Here is a 13251-nt window from a genome sequence, read left to right as displayed (position 1 = left end):
TATCTGTGCTGCTACAAAGTAATCTCTCAGGCATGGTAAACTCATTCCCCCTTCTGATTTAGGTAATTGTAGAGTTTTAAATCTTATTCTTGGGGCTTTACCATTCCAGATAAAGCGGGAGATCGCCTTATCCCATTCTCTAAATTGAGAATCAGGGACTTGAATGGGCAGAGATTGGAATAAATAGAGCAGTCTGGGCAAAATATTAGTTTTTATTACCATTATTCTATTACCTAAATCCAGGGTCAAAGAAGCCCGTCTATCCAAGTCACCTCTAATACGCACATTAATCGGTTGGTAGTTTTCTGTATAAAGCTCAGATACTTCTTTTGTCAGTCTTACACCCAAGTATTTTATAGTGTTAGAAGCCCATCCGAACTTGTATTTTGTTCTAAGGTCGCCCTTTGGTTTAAAATTAAACACTAGGCCTTGTGTCTTTTCAATATTGAGAGTATAGCCTGATAAATTTCCATATTGCAGCAGCAGATCCATCAATCTGGGGACACCTAAATCTGGATTTTCAAGACTGACCAAAACATCATCATGAAGGCATGAAGGCTTATCTTATACTCGGAGCCCCTTATTTTTATACCTTGCAAGATTGTGTCTTGTCTTATAACTTGTGCAAGCGGTTCAATAAACAGATTGAAGAGACTTGGACTTGTAGGACAGCCTTGTCGGCAACCACGGTGCAGGTGAATTGGGTCAGATAGACTCCCATTCACTTTAATTCTGGCTGTAGGGCCTGTATATAATGTTTTGATACTCCGAACAAAATCTTGGTGAAAACCAAATTTTTCCATAACTTTATAAAGGAACTCCCACCCCACAGAGTCAAACGCTTTCTCCGCATCCATGCTCAGTAGAATAGCCTTTAGGTCATGCTTTTTTATGTGTTCTATTGTATGTAGGGATCTCCTTATATTATCCTGGGTCTGCCTTCCCTGGACGAATCCTGACTGATCCTCATCGATCAGAAAAGTCATGATTTCCTCCATTTTCTTAGCAAGAATGGCTGCAAAAATTGTGTAATCTTGATTTAATACACTAATGGGCCTGTAAGATCCACATTCTGTCAAATCCTTCCCCTCTTTTGGAATCACTGAGATAGAGGCTTCCTTCCAGGAGGGGGGAGAAAACCCTCTTTAAAAGTATAATTAAAACTTTTGACCATCATTGGCAGCAGTGACTCTCTCAGTGATTTATACCATTCGCCCGGGAAACCATCCGGTCCTGGAGATTTGTTAGATTTCAGGGAGGAAACCACTTTATCAACTTCTTCAATTGTTATTGGTCTGGTTAACTTTTCATTGTGCAGTTTACCAAGTGAAGGCAGATCCAGCTGAGTCAGGAAGTCATCCACCGCTTCAGCATTAAATGTTTTTGGTTGGTCATATAAATTTTGGTAGTATTTTTCAAAAGCCTTTTGTATACCATCCAAATCAAATTCCAATTTCCTTGTAACAGGATTTTTTATTTTATAGATGGTATTTACCGACTGCTGTTTCCGCAACCTCCATGCCAAGATTTTGGAGGCCTTAGAACCAGCCTCGTAATATCTCTGTTTTGTAAATCTAAGCTTTTTCTCTACTTCCTCGCTGTAAATTTTGTCAATTTCCTGTTTAAGTGGTCTCATTTGAAGTAGTAATTGTGGATTATTTGTTTCACTATGATTTTTTTCAAGTTCCAAAAGTTGGTTTTGGACGTCTAATAATCTCTCCATTTTTATCTTTTTAGCAAAAGCCGTTTCCGCTATTATAAAACCACGTAAAACCGCCTTCGCTGCATCCCACAATATTGCTGGATTTACACTATCATTATCGTTATTTTCAAGATAGATCTGCAAGTGTTCCTTTATTCTCTGTTTGAATGCAAAATTGTTTAACAAACTGACATTAAGCCTCCATAGAGTTTTTTTATATTTACTTTCCAAGTGCATTTTCAGGTGAACTGTTGAGTGATCCGAGAGGTCTCTTTGACCTATTCCACATTCTTTTATTCTATGTCTGTCAGAGTTGTACATGAAGAGGTAATCTATTCTCGAATAGACATTGTGTCTATGAGAGTAGAATGTATAACTTTTTTCCTGCCTATGTAAATCTCTCCAAACATCCAATATGCCTAAATCTTTAATTCTCATTTTAAACCATCTCTCAGTATTTGTAATATTTCTTTTTTTGTTTGTGGTGTCTAATTTGGAATCCAATATCATATTGAAGTCACCTGCACAAATCACAACTCCAGTAGATTTGGATGTAATGAGATCAGATTGACTGCGGAATTGCGGGAAGCGAATGCAGAAATTGCATAAACTGTTCAAATTGCATAAATTGCTTAATTTGCATAATCTAATTTGCATAAACTGGTAAAATGCATAAAATGTCATGTTGCATAAACTGTATAAACTGCATAAAATGGTAAAATGCATGAATGGGTTAATTTGCATAAATTATGTAAATTGCATATTCTTAAAAAAAGCTTTTTTACTACCTGGTGGTGCATAAACATTCAGTAAAGTTATTTCTTTGCCATCAATCTTTCCTTTCACCATAACATACCTGCCCTCTCGGTCATTAATTTCTGTTTGAAATTCGAAATGGACAGAATTTGGTATCATAATGGCCACACCTCTCTTACGACCTGATCTAAATGATGAATAGTAGGTGTTCCTGAAACCTAATTTCTTTAATTTTTCATGTTCTAAGCTACTGAGATGTGTTTCTTGCCAAAATATAATTTGGGCCATTTCCTTTTTAGCCTTTGATAGTAACTTGCTTCTCTTAATGCGTAATAACTTTATATTGTTTGTACTGCATAGATAAATTCAGGTTTGAAATACATACTCTTTAAACCCCAGAACAACACAAATAAACTTTGGAACAGAAAAACATAAGAACAGAAAAAAGAAAAGAGCTTCCATCGTAGAGGTCACTCCAAGACCTCTTGGGTAGGGGGATGTATCGACCACTAGGTGGCGAGGCCCCCTCAAAAAAAGTTTGACTGTGGTGACTTTCATATTAAGTAGACTGACTACCTTACCATAACAAGTAGATTATTAAAATAGGTCCATTTTAACAATCAACCCCTTACGACAAAACAAAACAAAACAAAAATAATTTAACTCTATCATTCACGTCTGTTTGGGGATTTAGCCTACTCCCAGTGGGTTGAGTATCAATAAAGAAAATGCTTACTGTAAAAGTCCGGTTAAGATGAACAGGCAGAGGGGAAAAAAAGAAAAACAATTGCTTAAACCGGGGTGGATGAAGTATCTTTGGCGTTGTTTTCGGCTGACCTGTAGTGGAATTGGGAAAGTTTTTCTTTGGCTCTCTGGCGGTATTCAGCTCTTCTGGTACCGGTGCTCTTCACTCGCTCCCAGGAAGAAGTTGGTTGCGTTGTTGCTCTTCGCTTTGGCATCGGGGGGATTGGGAAGCCCTTCGCTCGTAGATCCTCAGCGGCTTGGTCAGCGCTATCGTAGGTCTCAGTCCCAGAGTCCAGAAAAACACGCATCCTTGTCATTGGGGTGTGGAATCTTATACCCTTCTCTTTCAGTAGCTTTTTAATCGGCTGATATTCTTTCCTCTTTTCCATCACAGCGGTTGCGTAGTCGTGATCAAAAAACACTCTCCTTTCTTCCACTGTGATTGGCTTCTTCCATGCTGCGCTGATAATCTTCTCCTTTGTGGTGTATTTCAAGAATTTAACCACTATAGAGCGCGGAGGTGCGCTTACAGCTGGCTTCGGGCCCAGGGATCTATGCGCTCTTTCGATACCCAGCTCGGTCAAACCAATACTCTCCGCCAGCTCGCTTTTGAGCAAATTTTCAATATAGTGAATCATGGAAGTGCCCTCGACCCCCTCTTTTACGCCGTAGATTCTGATATTATTGCGGCGCGAGAACCCTTCGAGTTCTGCTTCCTGGAGTCGCTGTGATGTAGCCTCCATTTTCCCCGTAGTTTCTTCCACCATTTCGCGAAATTCGGCTCGTACCTCTCCCAGCTGCTTTTTAACATCTTGTGAAAAAGTGTCTTGCAAATGTTGGAGCTGCTGGGAAAGTCTGTTTTCCAAATCCGACATGGACTTGGCCATGGAGTCGTTGATAACTTCGCGGATGGAAGCTAGCGATGCCGGCTCTGCCTGGCTAGCCGCTCCGTCGAGGCTTGCATCTTCTGAGTCAATTTGTCCTTTTTTGCTTCTCGTTCCCATGGTAGGACCCTTTTCTTCTCCCACCGGCATGTTTAAGCACCAAAATACCGATAAATATATCTCCAAGGATGCCAAGAAGTGGGATTCCTGTGTAGTTTAGTCAGGAGCTAAGGTTTAGGCTACCATCATGGTTCCTACGTCACCGGAAACTCCGAGCAGTGTTAGGTTTGCTTCATACATAACGTTTTGCATTTGGGCCAAAAAGTTCAATTTTTGTCCCATCTGACCAAAGCTCCTTCCTCCGCATGGAGCTGTGTCCTCCATATGACTTCTAGCAAACTTCAAACGGGATTTCTTATGGCCTCCTTTCAATAATGACTTTCTTCTAACACTCGTCCATGAAGGCCAGATTTGTGTAGATACGACTTATAGTTGTCCCATGTACAGATTCCCCCAGCTCAGCGGCAGGACTTCACAGCTCCTCCAGAATTATCTTGGGGCACTTGGGTGCATTTCTTACCCGTGCTCTCCTTGTTTGGTCTAATATTTTAGATGGGCGACCGTGTCTTGGTAAGTTGGCAGTGGTGCTGTACTCTTTCCATTTCTGAATGATGGATTGAACAGTGCCCCGGGAGATGTTTAAATCTTGGGAAATCTTTGTATAACTTAACGCTGCTTTAAACTTCTCCACAGCTTTATCCCTGACCTCTCTGGTGCTCCTTGGCCTTCATGATGTTGTTTAGTGACCAATACACTCCGACCACAGCTCTGAGGGCCTAAAAGAACAGCTGAAATTATATTGAGAGTAGATTACACACAGGTGGCCTCTATTTCTGTTTCATATATTTATTGGTATGCATACAACAACAAAAAAGTCAAAGCATTTGGATAACAATAACAAACATATTTGTATACAAATTTTGTATGCGCCATTGCGATTGACTGCGGAATTGCGGGAAGCGAATGCAGAAATTGCATAAACTGTTCAAATTGCATAAATTGCTTAATTTGCATAATCGAATTTGCATAAAGTGGTAAAATGCATGAATGGGTTAATTTGCATAAATTATGTAAATTGCATAAACTCTTTAAAATTCATAAATCCTAAATGGCATAAACTCTTAAGTTGCATAAACGCTTTAAAATGCATAAAGTGGTTAATTTGCATAAATTGTTAATATTGCATAAACTTTTATATTCCATAAACTGGTCAAACTGTTGAAATGGCCTCAGTGCTTGATTGGCAGAAGCTGCACAAATGGCTGAAAGTCCTGGAGTCTCCCCATTGGCTGGATTCCCCCATACACACCAATGCAAAAATTTCAAACTCCCGTATAAAAAAACTGGAAAACTGCAGAAGGCCAATTTTTTCTCAAAACCCACAAGTTGCAGAAGCTGAACATGCACAAAGTGCAGAAATTGCATAAAATGCAGAAAAAAGTGCAGAAAAGCATGGATTTGCGGCAGCCCCATTATAAGTCAATGGGAAAAATCTCCGACATTTTGGCTGATTGCGGAAAAAACGTAAATTGCAGAAGTCCCAAAAGTAATAGCACCCTTCTCCTCAACATGCGGAACATTTTGATGCATAACTTGCATAAATTGCACAAAGCATGAAGGTGCTGAAAGCTCTAGAAAATCGGGAAAAAGATGGAAGAGGAATAATAATAAAGAACATGAAAACCAATAATTGACTGCGGAAGAATTCCGCAGTCAATCAATAAAGAACATGAAAACCAATAATTGACTGCGGAAGAATTCCGCAGTCAATCAACTAGAAATGCAATGGCTGCGCCATTGCAATTGACTGCGGAATTGCGGGAAGCGAATGCAGAAATTGCATAAACTGTTCAAATTGCATAAATTGCTTAATTTGCATAATCTAATTTGCATAAACTGGTAAAATGCATAAAATGTCATGTTGCATAAACTGTATAAACTGCATAAAATGGTAAAATGCATGAATGGGTTAATTTGCATAAATTATGTAAATTGCATAAGCTCTTTAAAATGCATAAATCCTAAATGGCATAAACTCTTAAGTTGCATAAACGGTTTAAAATGCATAAAGTGGTTAATTTGCATAAATTATTAATATTGCATAAACTTTTTAAATTCCATAAACTGGTCAAACTGTTGAAAGTGCTTGATTGGCAGAAGCTGCACAAATGACTGAGAGTCCTGGAGTCTCCCCATTGGCTGGATTCCCCCCATACACACCAATGCAAAAATGTCAAACTCTCGTATAAAAAAACTGGAAAACTGCAGAAGGCCAATTTTTTCTCAAAACCCACAAGTTGCAGAAGCTAAACATGCACAAAGTGCAGAAATTGCATAAAATGCAGAAAAAAGTGCAGAAAAGCATGGATTTGCGGCAGCCCCATTATAAGTCAATGGGAAAAATCTCAGACATTTTGGCCGATTGCGGAAAAACCGTAAGTTGCAGAAGTCCCAAAAGTAATAGCACCCTTCTCCTCAACATGCAGAACATTTTGATGCATAACTTGCATAAATTGCACAAAGCATGAAGGTGCTGAAAGCTCTAGAAAATCGGGAAAAAGATGGAAGAGGAATAATAATAAAGAACATGAAAACCAATAATTGACTGCGGAAGAATTCCGCAGTCAATCAACTAGAAATGCAATGGCTGCACCATTGCGATTGACTGCGGAAATGCGGGAAGCGAATGCAGAAATTGCATAAACTGTTCAAATTGCATAAATTGCTTTATTTGCATAAACTGCATAAAATGTCATGTCAATCAATAAAGAACATGAAAACCAATAATTGACTGCGGAAGAATTCCGCAGTCAATCAATAATCCAGCCAACGAAAGTCTGCTAGCTGGCCCAATGTGACGTCGAAGAATTTAACCCAGCCCTACTGAAGAGACAAATGAGCAATGCCTCAGTACCTGTGGATGAAGCCGCCGCCCCGAGCAGCATGCCTGGAGTTCCAAAGACCACGATGAGGAATGCAGCTACAGAGCAAGTGAGTTTAGCCGTCCGCATTGACGAAGCAGACAGTGTCCTCTGGTGCAAGCTCTGGTATGCGACACTACCAACCGACTGCAAGAAATGATCCTTGTCATTATTGTTAAAAGTCTTCCAATTCTTATATTATTAGTAGTATGTATGAAGCAGTGGCGGCTGGTGATGTGAAAACCAGGGGGGGCTGTTGCCTCGACCTAACTTCAATTATATTTTAGAAGATACTTATAAACATTGTTTTTAACTTAAAAAAGAAAGTTATCTTTGGGGCATTTGATATTATTATTTTTATGTAGAATATATTCAAAACTTATTGTTTAGTTTTATTCAACTAAAAAATAAATCATTTCTGACTAAAGTGTAACGATAGTCACTATACATATTTGTGTTGTGCACCACTGATATGTGTTTTGTACCAACAGAACCAGAGCAAAGGCAGGAGGTGTTTCCTGTTTGATTCCATGTACAGTTTTAGTCCCAGACCTGCTGTGGTTTCATTAAGAGCCTCAGAGCCACAGGTTTAAACCCGTATAAACCGTCAGACAAATGATCCGCTCAGAAATAATGTGCAGCTCACGTTTAGAAGAGAGTCCTCCTCCTCCTCCTCCTCCTCCTCCTGCACCTGGAGCTCCACCTCTGTTTCCCTCAGTGAATGAATGACGTTCCCCTGCATCTCCTGTCGTAGCTCCTCCTCACGGTCCTGAATCTTCTCTCCATCAAATGTCCAAGTCCTGGGACAGAACTGTCTGTCCAAGTCAGCGAGTGTTGTCCCAAAGTGTGAGATAAACAAGCAGCAGCTAAAGCAGACGAGCTAGTTAGCATCGTCATGCTACCTCCAGGAAAGTCAGTTTAGACGTGACTTCTGACGGAAGAAAGTTGTCCCAAGTCCATTAGTTTGACTAAGTCCTTTCACCTCCTCTCAGGAAACAACACGAAGCTTCTCCGTCTCTCAAATGAGAAGTTTTTCCTCCGATCGTCCGTGAGCTCAGAGCTGCTCCCACAACGGGCTACTCGTGTTTGTTTACAGTAGCGCTTCCTCGTCTCTCACCTGTTAAATCTCCGATGGGCGCTTGGCCTCAGCGCCCATCGGAGATTTAACATTGCGCGTCTCTGATTGGTTGAATTAATGATATACAGTGACGTTTTTATACCATATCAGAGCGCCATTGGTTAGATGCTTGGGGCGCTGTTCCTCGCCGCCCCAAGCACAAAACTACACATTTATGAGGCTGTTACAGCGGTTACAGCACACAATGAACCAGGCAGACAAAATGACACGCTCCTTCACCTCCACTCCCCCTCCCTCCACTGTATAAAAGACCTGTATATAAGAAAGTTAGGATTTTGCTAAGCTTAAAACTTGTTATATTATTTGCATAATTGATAGGAGGGGCGGCGCCCCACCGCCCATAATGGACCAGCCGCCACTGGTATGAAGCTCACCAAATATAAAAAGTCATCCATCATAATCCAGATCTTGCTCAGTTTGGGGGTGCCGATCCAGGGAGCGTGGAGGGTGTTGTTCATCAGAGTCTCTCCAATGTTCACTGTGTGAGGGTTAATCAGCACAAAGGGAACACAGATCCACTGCACACACAAAAGGGTTCATTGTGAGGGAGTCTGTTCAACTGGGAACAATCATGGAAACTGAAAATGAAATTTCAAGGCCCTGGAAAAGATTTGGAATTTTATAAGTCACAGAGAAATAAAAACAGACAAAGCAACAAAAGCAAACAGTAAGCATTCTGGATTCAACTATTTTAAATGGATGTAAAATTGTTATCTCCAAATGTTTCACTCTGTGTCTGTGATACACATGTTGCACAATGTATTATTTGCACGAGTCTTCTACACACAAACCTGCCTTGGTTTACACATAAGTCCGATGTGCTACAAATGGCATTTTCCCGTCATTTGTGACATACATGACACACATCTTCGGCTTGTGATGTTCGTGGTCACTTTTGAAGAATTTGGCTTGGCTTGAGGAAATGCGGTAGTTAGAGCTAAAACCTCAGCTGCTCCAACAAAATCTAATAATTTGACCAAATTGGAGTAAGTATGTTGTTATAATGGCTCCACTCTGCAGCCAACCTCACCTGAGGACATGAACATGTTAGTGCTTGCGCCTCACAGAGGTGCTGGGTTCAATCAAAAAGGCCTGAAAAAGTGAGAGACGAGACTGGGCAGAATACCACGAAATGAGCAGACTGCTTACTGTATACCGGCATAGACGCTGGACAGAGGCGTATTGGAAGTAAACTGAACTTCCTACTGCACTCACTTGAGTAGAACAAACCTGAAGTTAACAGTTAATTTGCGCTGTGTTAATCAAAGGACAAACCATCAGGGGCAAAGCTATGGGGATCTGTTGATACAGACGGCATCTCGTCATAGAAGGGGCGTGGCTTCGCCGAGGGGGAAAATATCATATTTTGTGAAACACAATTTTCCACAAGTTTTAGCCATTTTTTGGTGGGATATGAACTTATTTATACTAGATAGCGCTAGCATGTAGCATGAGGCTAACTTGAAGCATCATGTTAGCATTCTCCGTTATTTATTTAATTATGGGCTTTTGAACCACTTTGCTCCTCTCCATGTCTTTGTGTCTTTATTAGGTAGAAAACTATATAAAATAATTCTGCATTTGCTACAATAGTTTTTTTTAATAATTGGAGAAAGTTAATATTTTTCTCTTCTTTGTTTTCCCCCTTAACGGTTTCAAACATGACTATACATGGGCGATTCCAGCGATGCCGATTGTATCTATAGGCCTAAATTTCATTGTCAGCAAAGGAGTGATTTGTAATTTAACGTCTCACCATGCTGACAAAGATGAGTGTCAGCTGTATGACGTCAGTATAAGCCACAGAGTAGAGTCCTCCCATCAGAGTGTAGGTGATGGCCACAGCTGCAGAGATCCATATACTCACTCCATAAGACAGGTCCAGGACCACACTGATGGTGGCACCTGTTAGAGACACAACAAGGATTTACAGAAACTCTGGCTTAAATGTGAGGGGTGGGTAAGATCATTAGCCTGGCAACCGGACTAATCTCCGATGTTTATTAATTAATAAACAGGAGACTAGTCTGGCGACCCTGTCGTAGACAAGCTACTGCTTGAGGCGGGACTAATGTGGGACAACCGAAGCGCATAGCAGCTAATGAGAACATAGCAGATGTGACGACAGAAACAGCCACAAGAAAGTTGTCGTCATTGGGATATTAACAATGGCGCTCCTGCCACACGGAGTTCAGTAAATGACTTCTGTCGTTTATGTCAGAAAACCTTAAGAATACAAGCATACCGGAGCATTACGTGAAGTGGTTGCTTGTGTTGAAAAACTACAAAACAAATGCGCAACAACGTGACGCCCGTTCAGGGAGCTGCTCTGCTCTGATTGGTCGGTAGGCTGCATATCGCTGCGTCACTTCCTTTGAAAGCGCGCAATGGAGTGTTGCCAGACCCTCTTCTGTAAAGAAGCGGAGTCAGGTTGGCGAGTCTATAAGATCATAGTGTAGTGTATCATAGTGAATGGGTGGGCCGCACATTTGCAACAACAAGCACCTTATCGGTGCAAATTAACAAAATGATGAAAAAACACCAGGTATTCTGTTAGGGAAGGGAGAGGGTTCAGCTTCCTGATAGCCTTGTGGATAAAAACTGTTCTTCAGTCGACTGTTGAGCTGAGGCTTTAGCCGTTTTAATGTGCAGTTGTGTGGGAGGAAAAAGTATGTGAACCAATTGGAATTTCTCAAATTTCTGCCTGATTTGGTCATAAAACGTGGTCTGATCTTCATCAAAATCCACCCAAACAATTACATGTTAACACATTTTATTGGCCATAACATGTACATTTCACAAGACACTGTGGAATAAGCTCTGACCAAGACGACAGTATCACAAGAAGACAAGGATTTCTTGTGGAGAAAAGGAGGAGGAGAAAAGGGCATTCAAAAGAGAGGCGCAAATGCCAGTCATGAAATGAAACACACCCAGCTCACATTAAAGGAATAGGCCACCGTTTTTACATACTGAGATATGCTCTTACCTCACTTTAGCCGGGTTAATATATATCCGTCTGGTCTTTGTCCGTGCGCTCTGCCAGGCAAAGGGAGCACATACGCAGCCTCTCCCACATATCACATAGCTCCAAAAAAGCTCACTATAGAAGCTACCAAGCTCTTCCACGTGTTCCCTATTTAAATAAAGTTACGTGAATTGTTTTCATGCGAAGTATATTTACACAGAAATGTAGCATGTCGATTTTATAAGCAAATAAAAAGGGGGACTATATTGTGAGGCGTAATGATACGAGGAGTAAAACGTCCGCGCAGTAACTCCTAAAGACTTCCCCCGCTCACTTCCGTCAATAACCTTTAGGAGTTACTGCGCGGACGTTTTACTCCTCGTATCATTACGCCTCACAATATAGTCCCCCTTTTTATTTGCTTATAAAATTGACATGCTACATTTCTGTGTAAATATACTTCGCATGAAAACACTTCACATAACTTTATTTAAATAGGGAACACGTGGAAGAGCTTGGTAGCCTCTATCGTGAGCTTTTTTGGAGCTATGTGACATGTGGGAGAGGCTGCGTATGTGCTCCGTTTGCCTGGCAGAGCGCACGGACAAAGACCAGACGGGGATATATTAACCCGGCTAAAGTGAGGTAAGAGCATATCTCAGTATGTAAAAACGGTGGCCTATTCCTTTAAATCCGTTTAAGGTCCGGTACGGCCTCTGTGAACTTGGAAAGTCATTCAAACCAATGGTGCACACTCACACTGCTCCGTGAAGTTCGGGTCCAGTTAGCGAGGCCATCCGGCAGCCTTCTAGCATCAAGAAGTCAATTTTTACCAGAGGCCGGAGCCCAGCAGATCAAGCGGACAGAAAAACACGAGCCAAGCAGGAAGTCAGGACTCCACAAAAACTACGTATATACGGGAATAATCATCACGTGAACTCGCACCAAGAGGACAACCTGTGTGCATTTCTGTTCTCATGAGTGCCGTTTCTGTGCCTGGCACATTGTCTGGTGTCGGAACCAGCGGAGCTGGCCACAGTGTCAGCCGGACTCACTGTGAGTGGTAGTTTGGGGCAAACACGGACTGGATCTGGACCAAACCCAGACCGTAGTTAAAGTGCAACTAAACGGGCGTGGCAGAGCCTTTCCCCACCCACAAACTAAAGTCAAAAAGTGCTGAGAAAGGGGTGGTCTCGGAGGCTTTGGGGGAGAAGAGGGGGGTGAGTGTGTGGGCGGGGTCTGCTCTGTTGACAGTCTCAGACCAAGCCCCTAGATCTGACAGGACTGACAGACTGCTGTTACCGCTGTCACGACTGTGCGCAAGGTTTATTTTTTCGTAGGAGAGTTGGTACATTCTCATGACTTGTGATTGCTTGATGTAGCAACTAGTGATGCTGGTCAGGGTTTTTTTCAACCCGCGGGTCCCGCATTTGGAGCAGGTTCTAACCCGACCCAGCCCGCCCCGCAACGTTGTTCTATTTTTACAACCCGCCCCGCAACGTTGTTCTATTTTTACAACCCGCCCAGCACCCGCAACCATTAAATATTACTCGTTACAAATATGATCCGTATGAGCAGTACCGGCGTGTCATCGCGCGCTCTCGCTTTCTCTCTCCCTCCGAAGAGCGCTGGGCAAGAGGGAGAGAGGAAGAGAGCAGAGGTCGGCCTAACGCGAAGTCACACACAGTCGCACATACGGTGGAAAACAGGAGACATGAGCTCCACAAAAGCGTTCTCTGGATCACAAGCTGCAAAACGCTGCTTGTTTTATGAAAATCCGACGTATATTTACGCCAAAAACTCGACTCGCCCGCTGTCAGTGACTGCGAACAGAGAGAGCATCGCACAGTAGCTTTTCTAAGGGATTTATTCCTCTACACCACCTCAGCCGAAGTGTGAGCATCGCAGGGGCGCCATCTACTGGTTTGACTCATGAGCTCAGGCGGTGTGTGCGCGACGCGTGTCCTGGTTGCTACATGACGGAGGCGGAGGAGTGTGTGGGCGGGGCCACAGAGGCACAGAGGCAGAACCACGGGCAGAACTGATGACGTTTTGTGGACGCCGTGGACACACTCTCC

General features: G+C 42.2%; 1 protein-coding gene across 1 annotated transcript in view; it reads right to left on the bottom strand.

Moving 5' to 3' along the window:
- LOC306965124 (high affinity choline transporter 1-like) overlaps positions 1 to 13251 on the bottom strand; it is a gene marked incomplete at both ends in the record, with an annotated part of 57361 nt that overhangs the window by 18754 nt on the left and 25356 nt on the right. Inside the window, 3 exons of the mRNA XM_079559366.1 lie at positions 7061 to 7214; positions 8580 to 8723; positions 9962 to 10110. Of these exons, the coding sequence (XP_079415492.1) occupies positions 7061 to 7214; positions 8580 to 8723; positions 9962 to 10110 (447 nt within the window). The remainder of the gene's footprint in view (positions 1 to 7060; positions 7215 to 8579; positions 8724 to 9961; positions 10111 to 13251) is intronic.

Source organism: Gobius niger, assembly GCF_951799975.1.
Source record: "Gobius niger genome assembly, chromosome: 7".
NCBI lineage: Eukaryota > Metazoa > Chordata > Actinopteri > Gobiiformes > Gobiidae > Gobius > Gobius niger.
The sequence above is the reverse complement of the archived record's forward strand: the minus strand, read 5'-3'. Positions and strand labels throughout refer to the sequence as shown.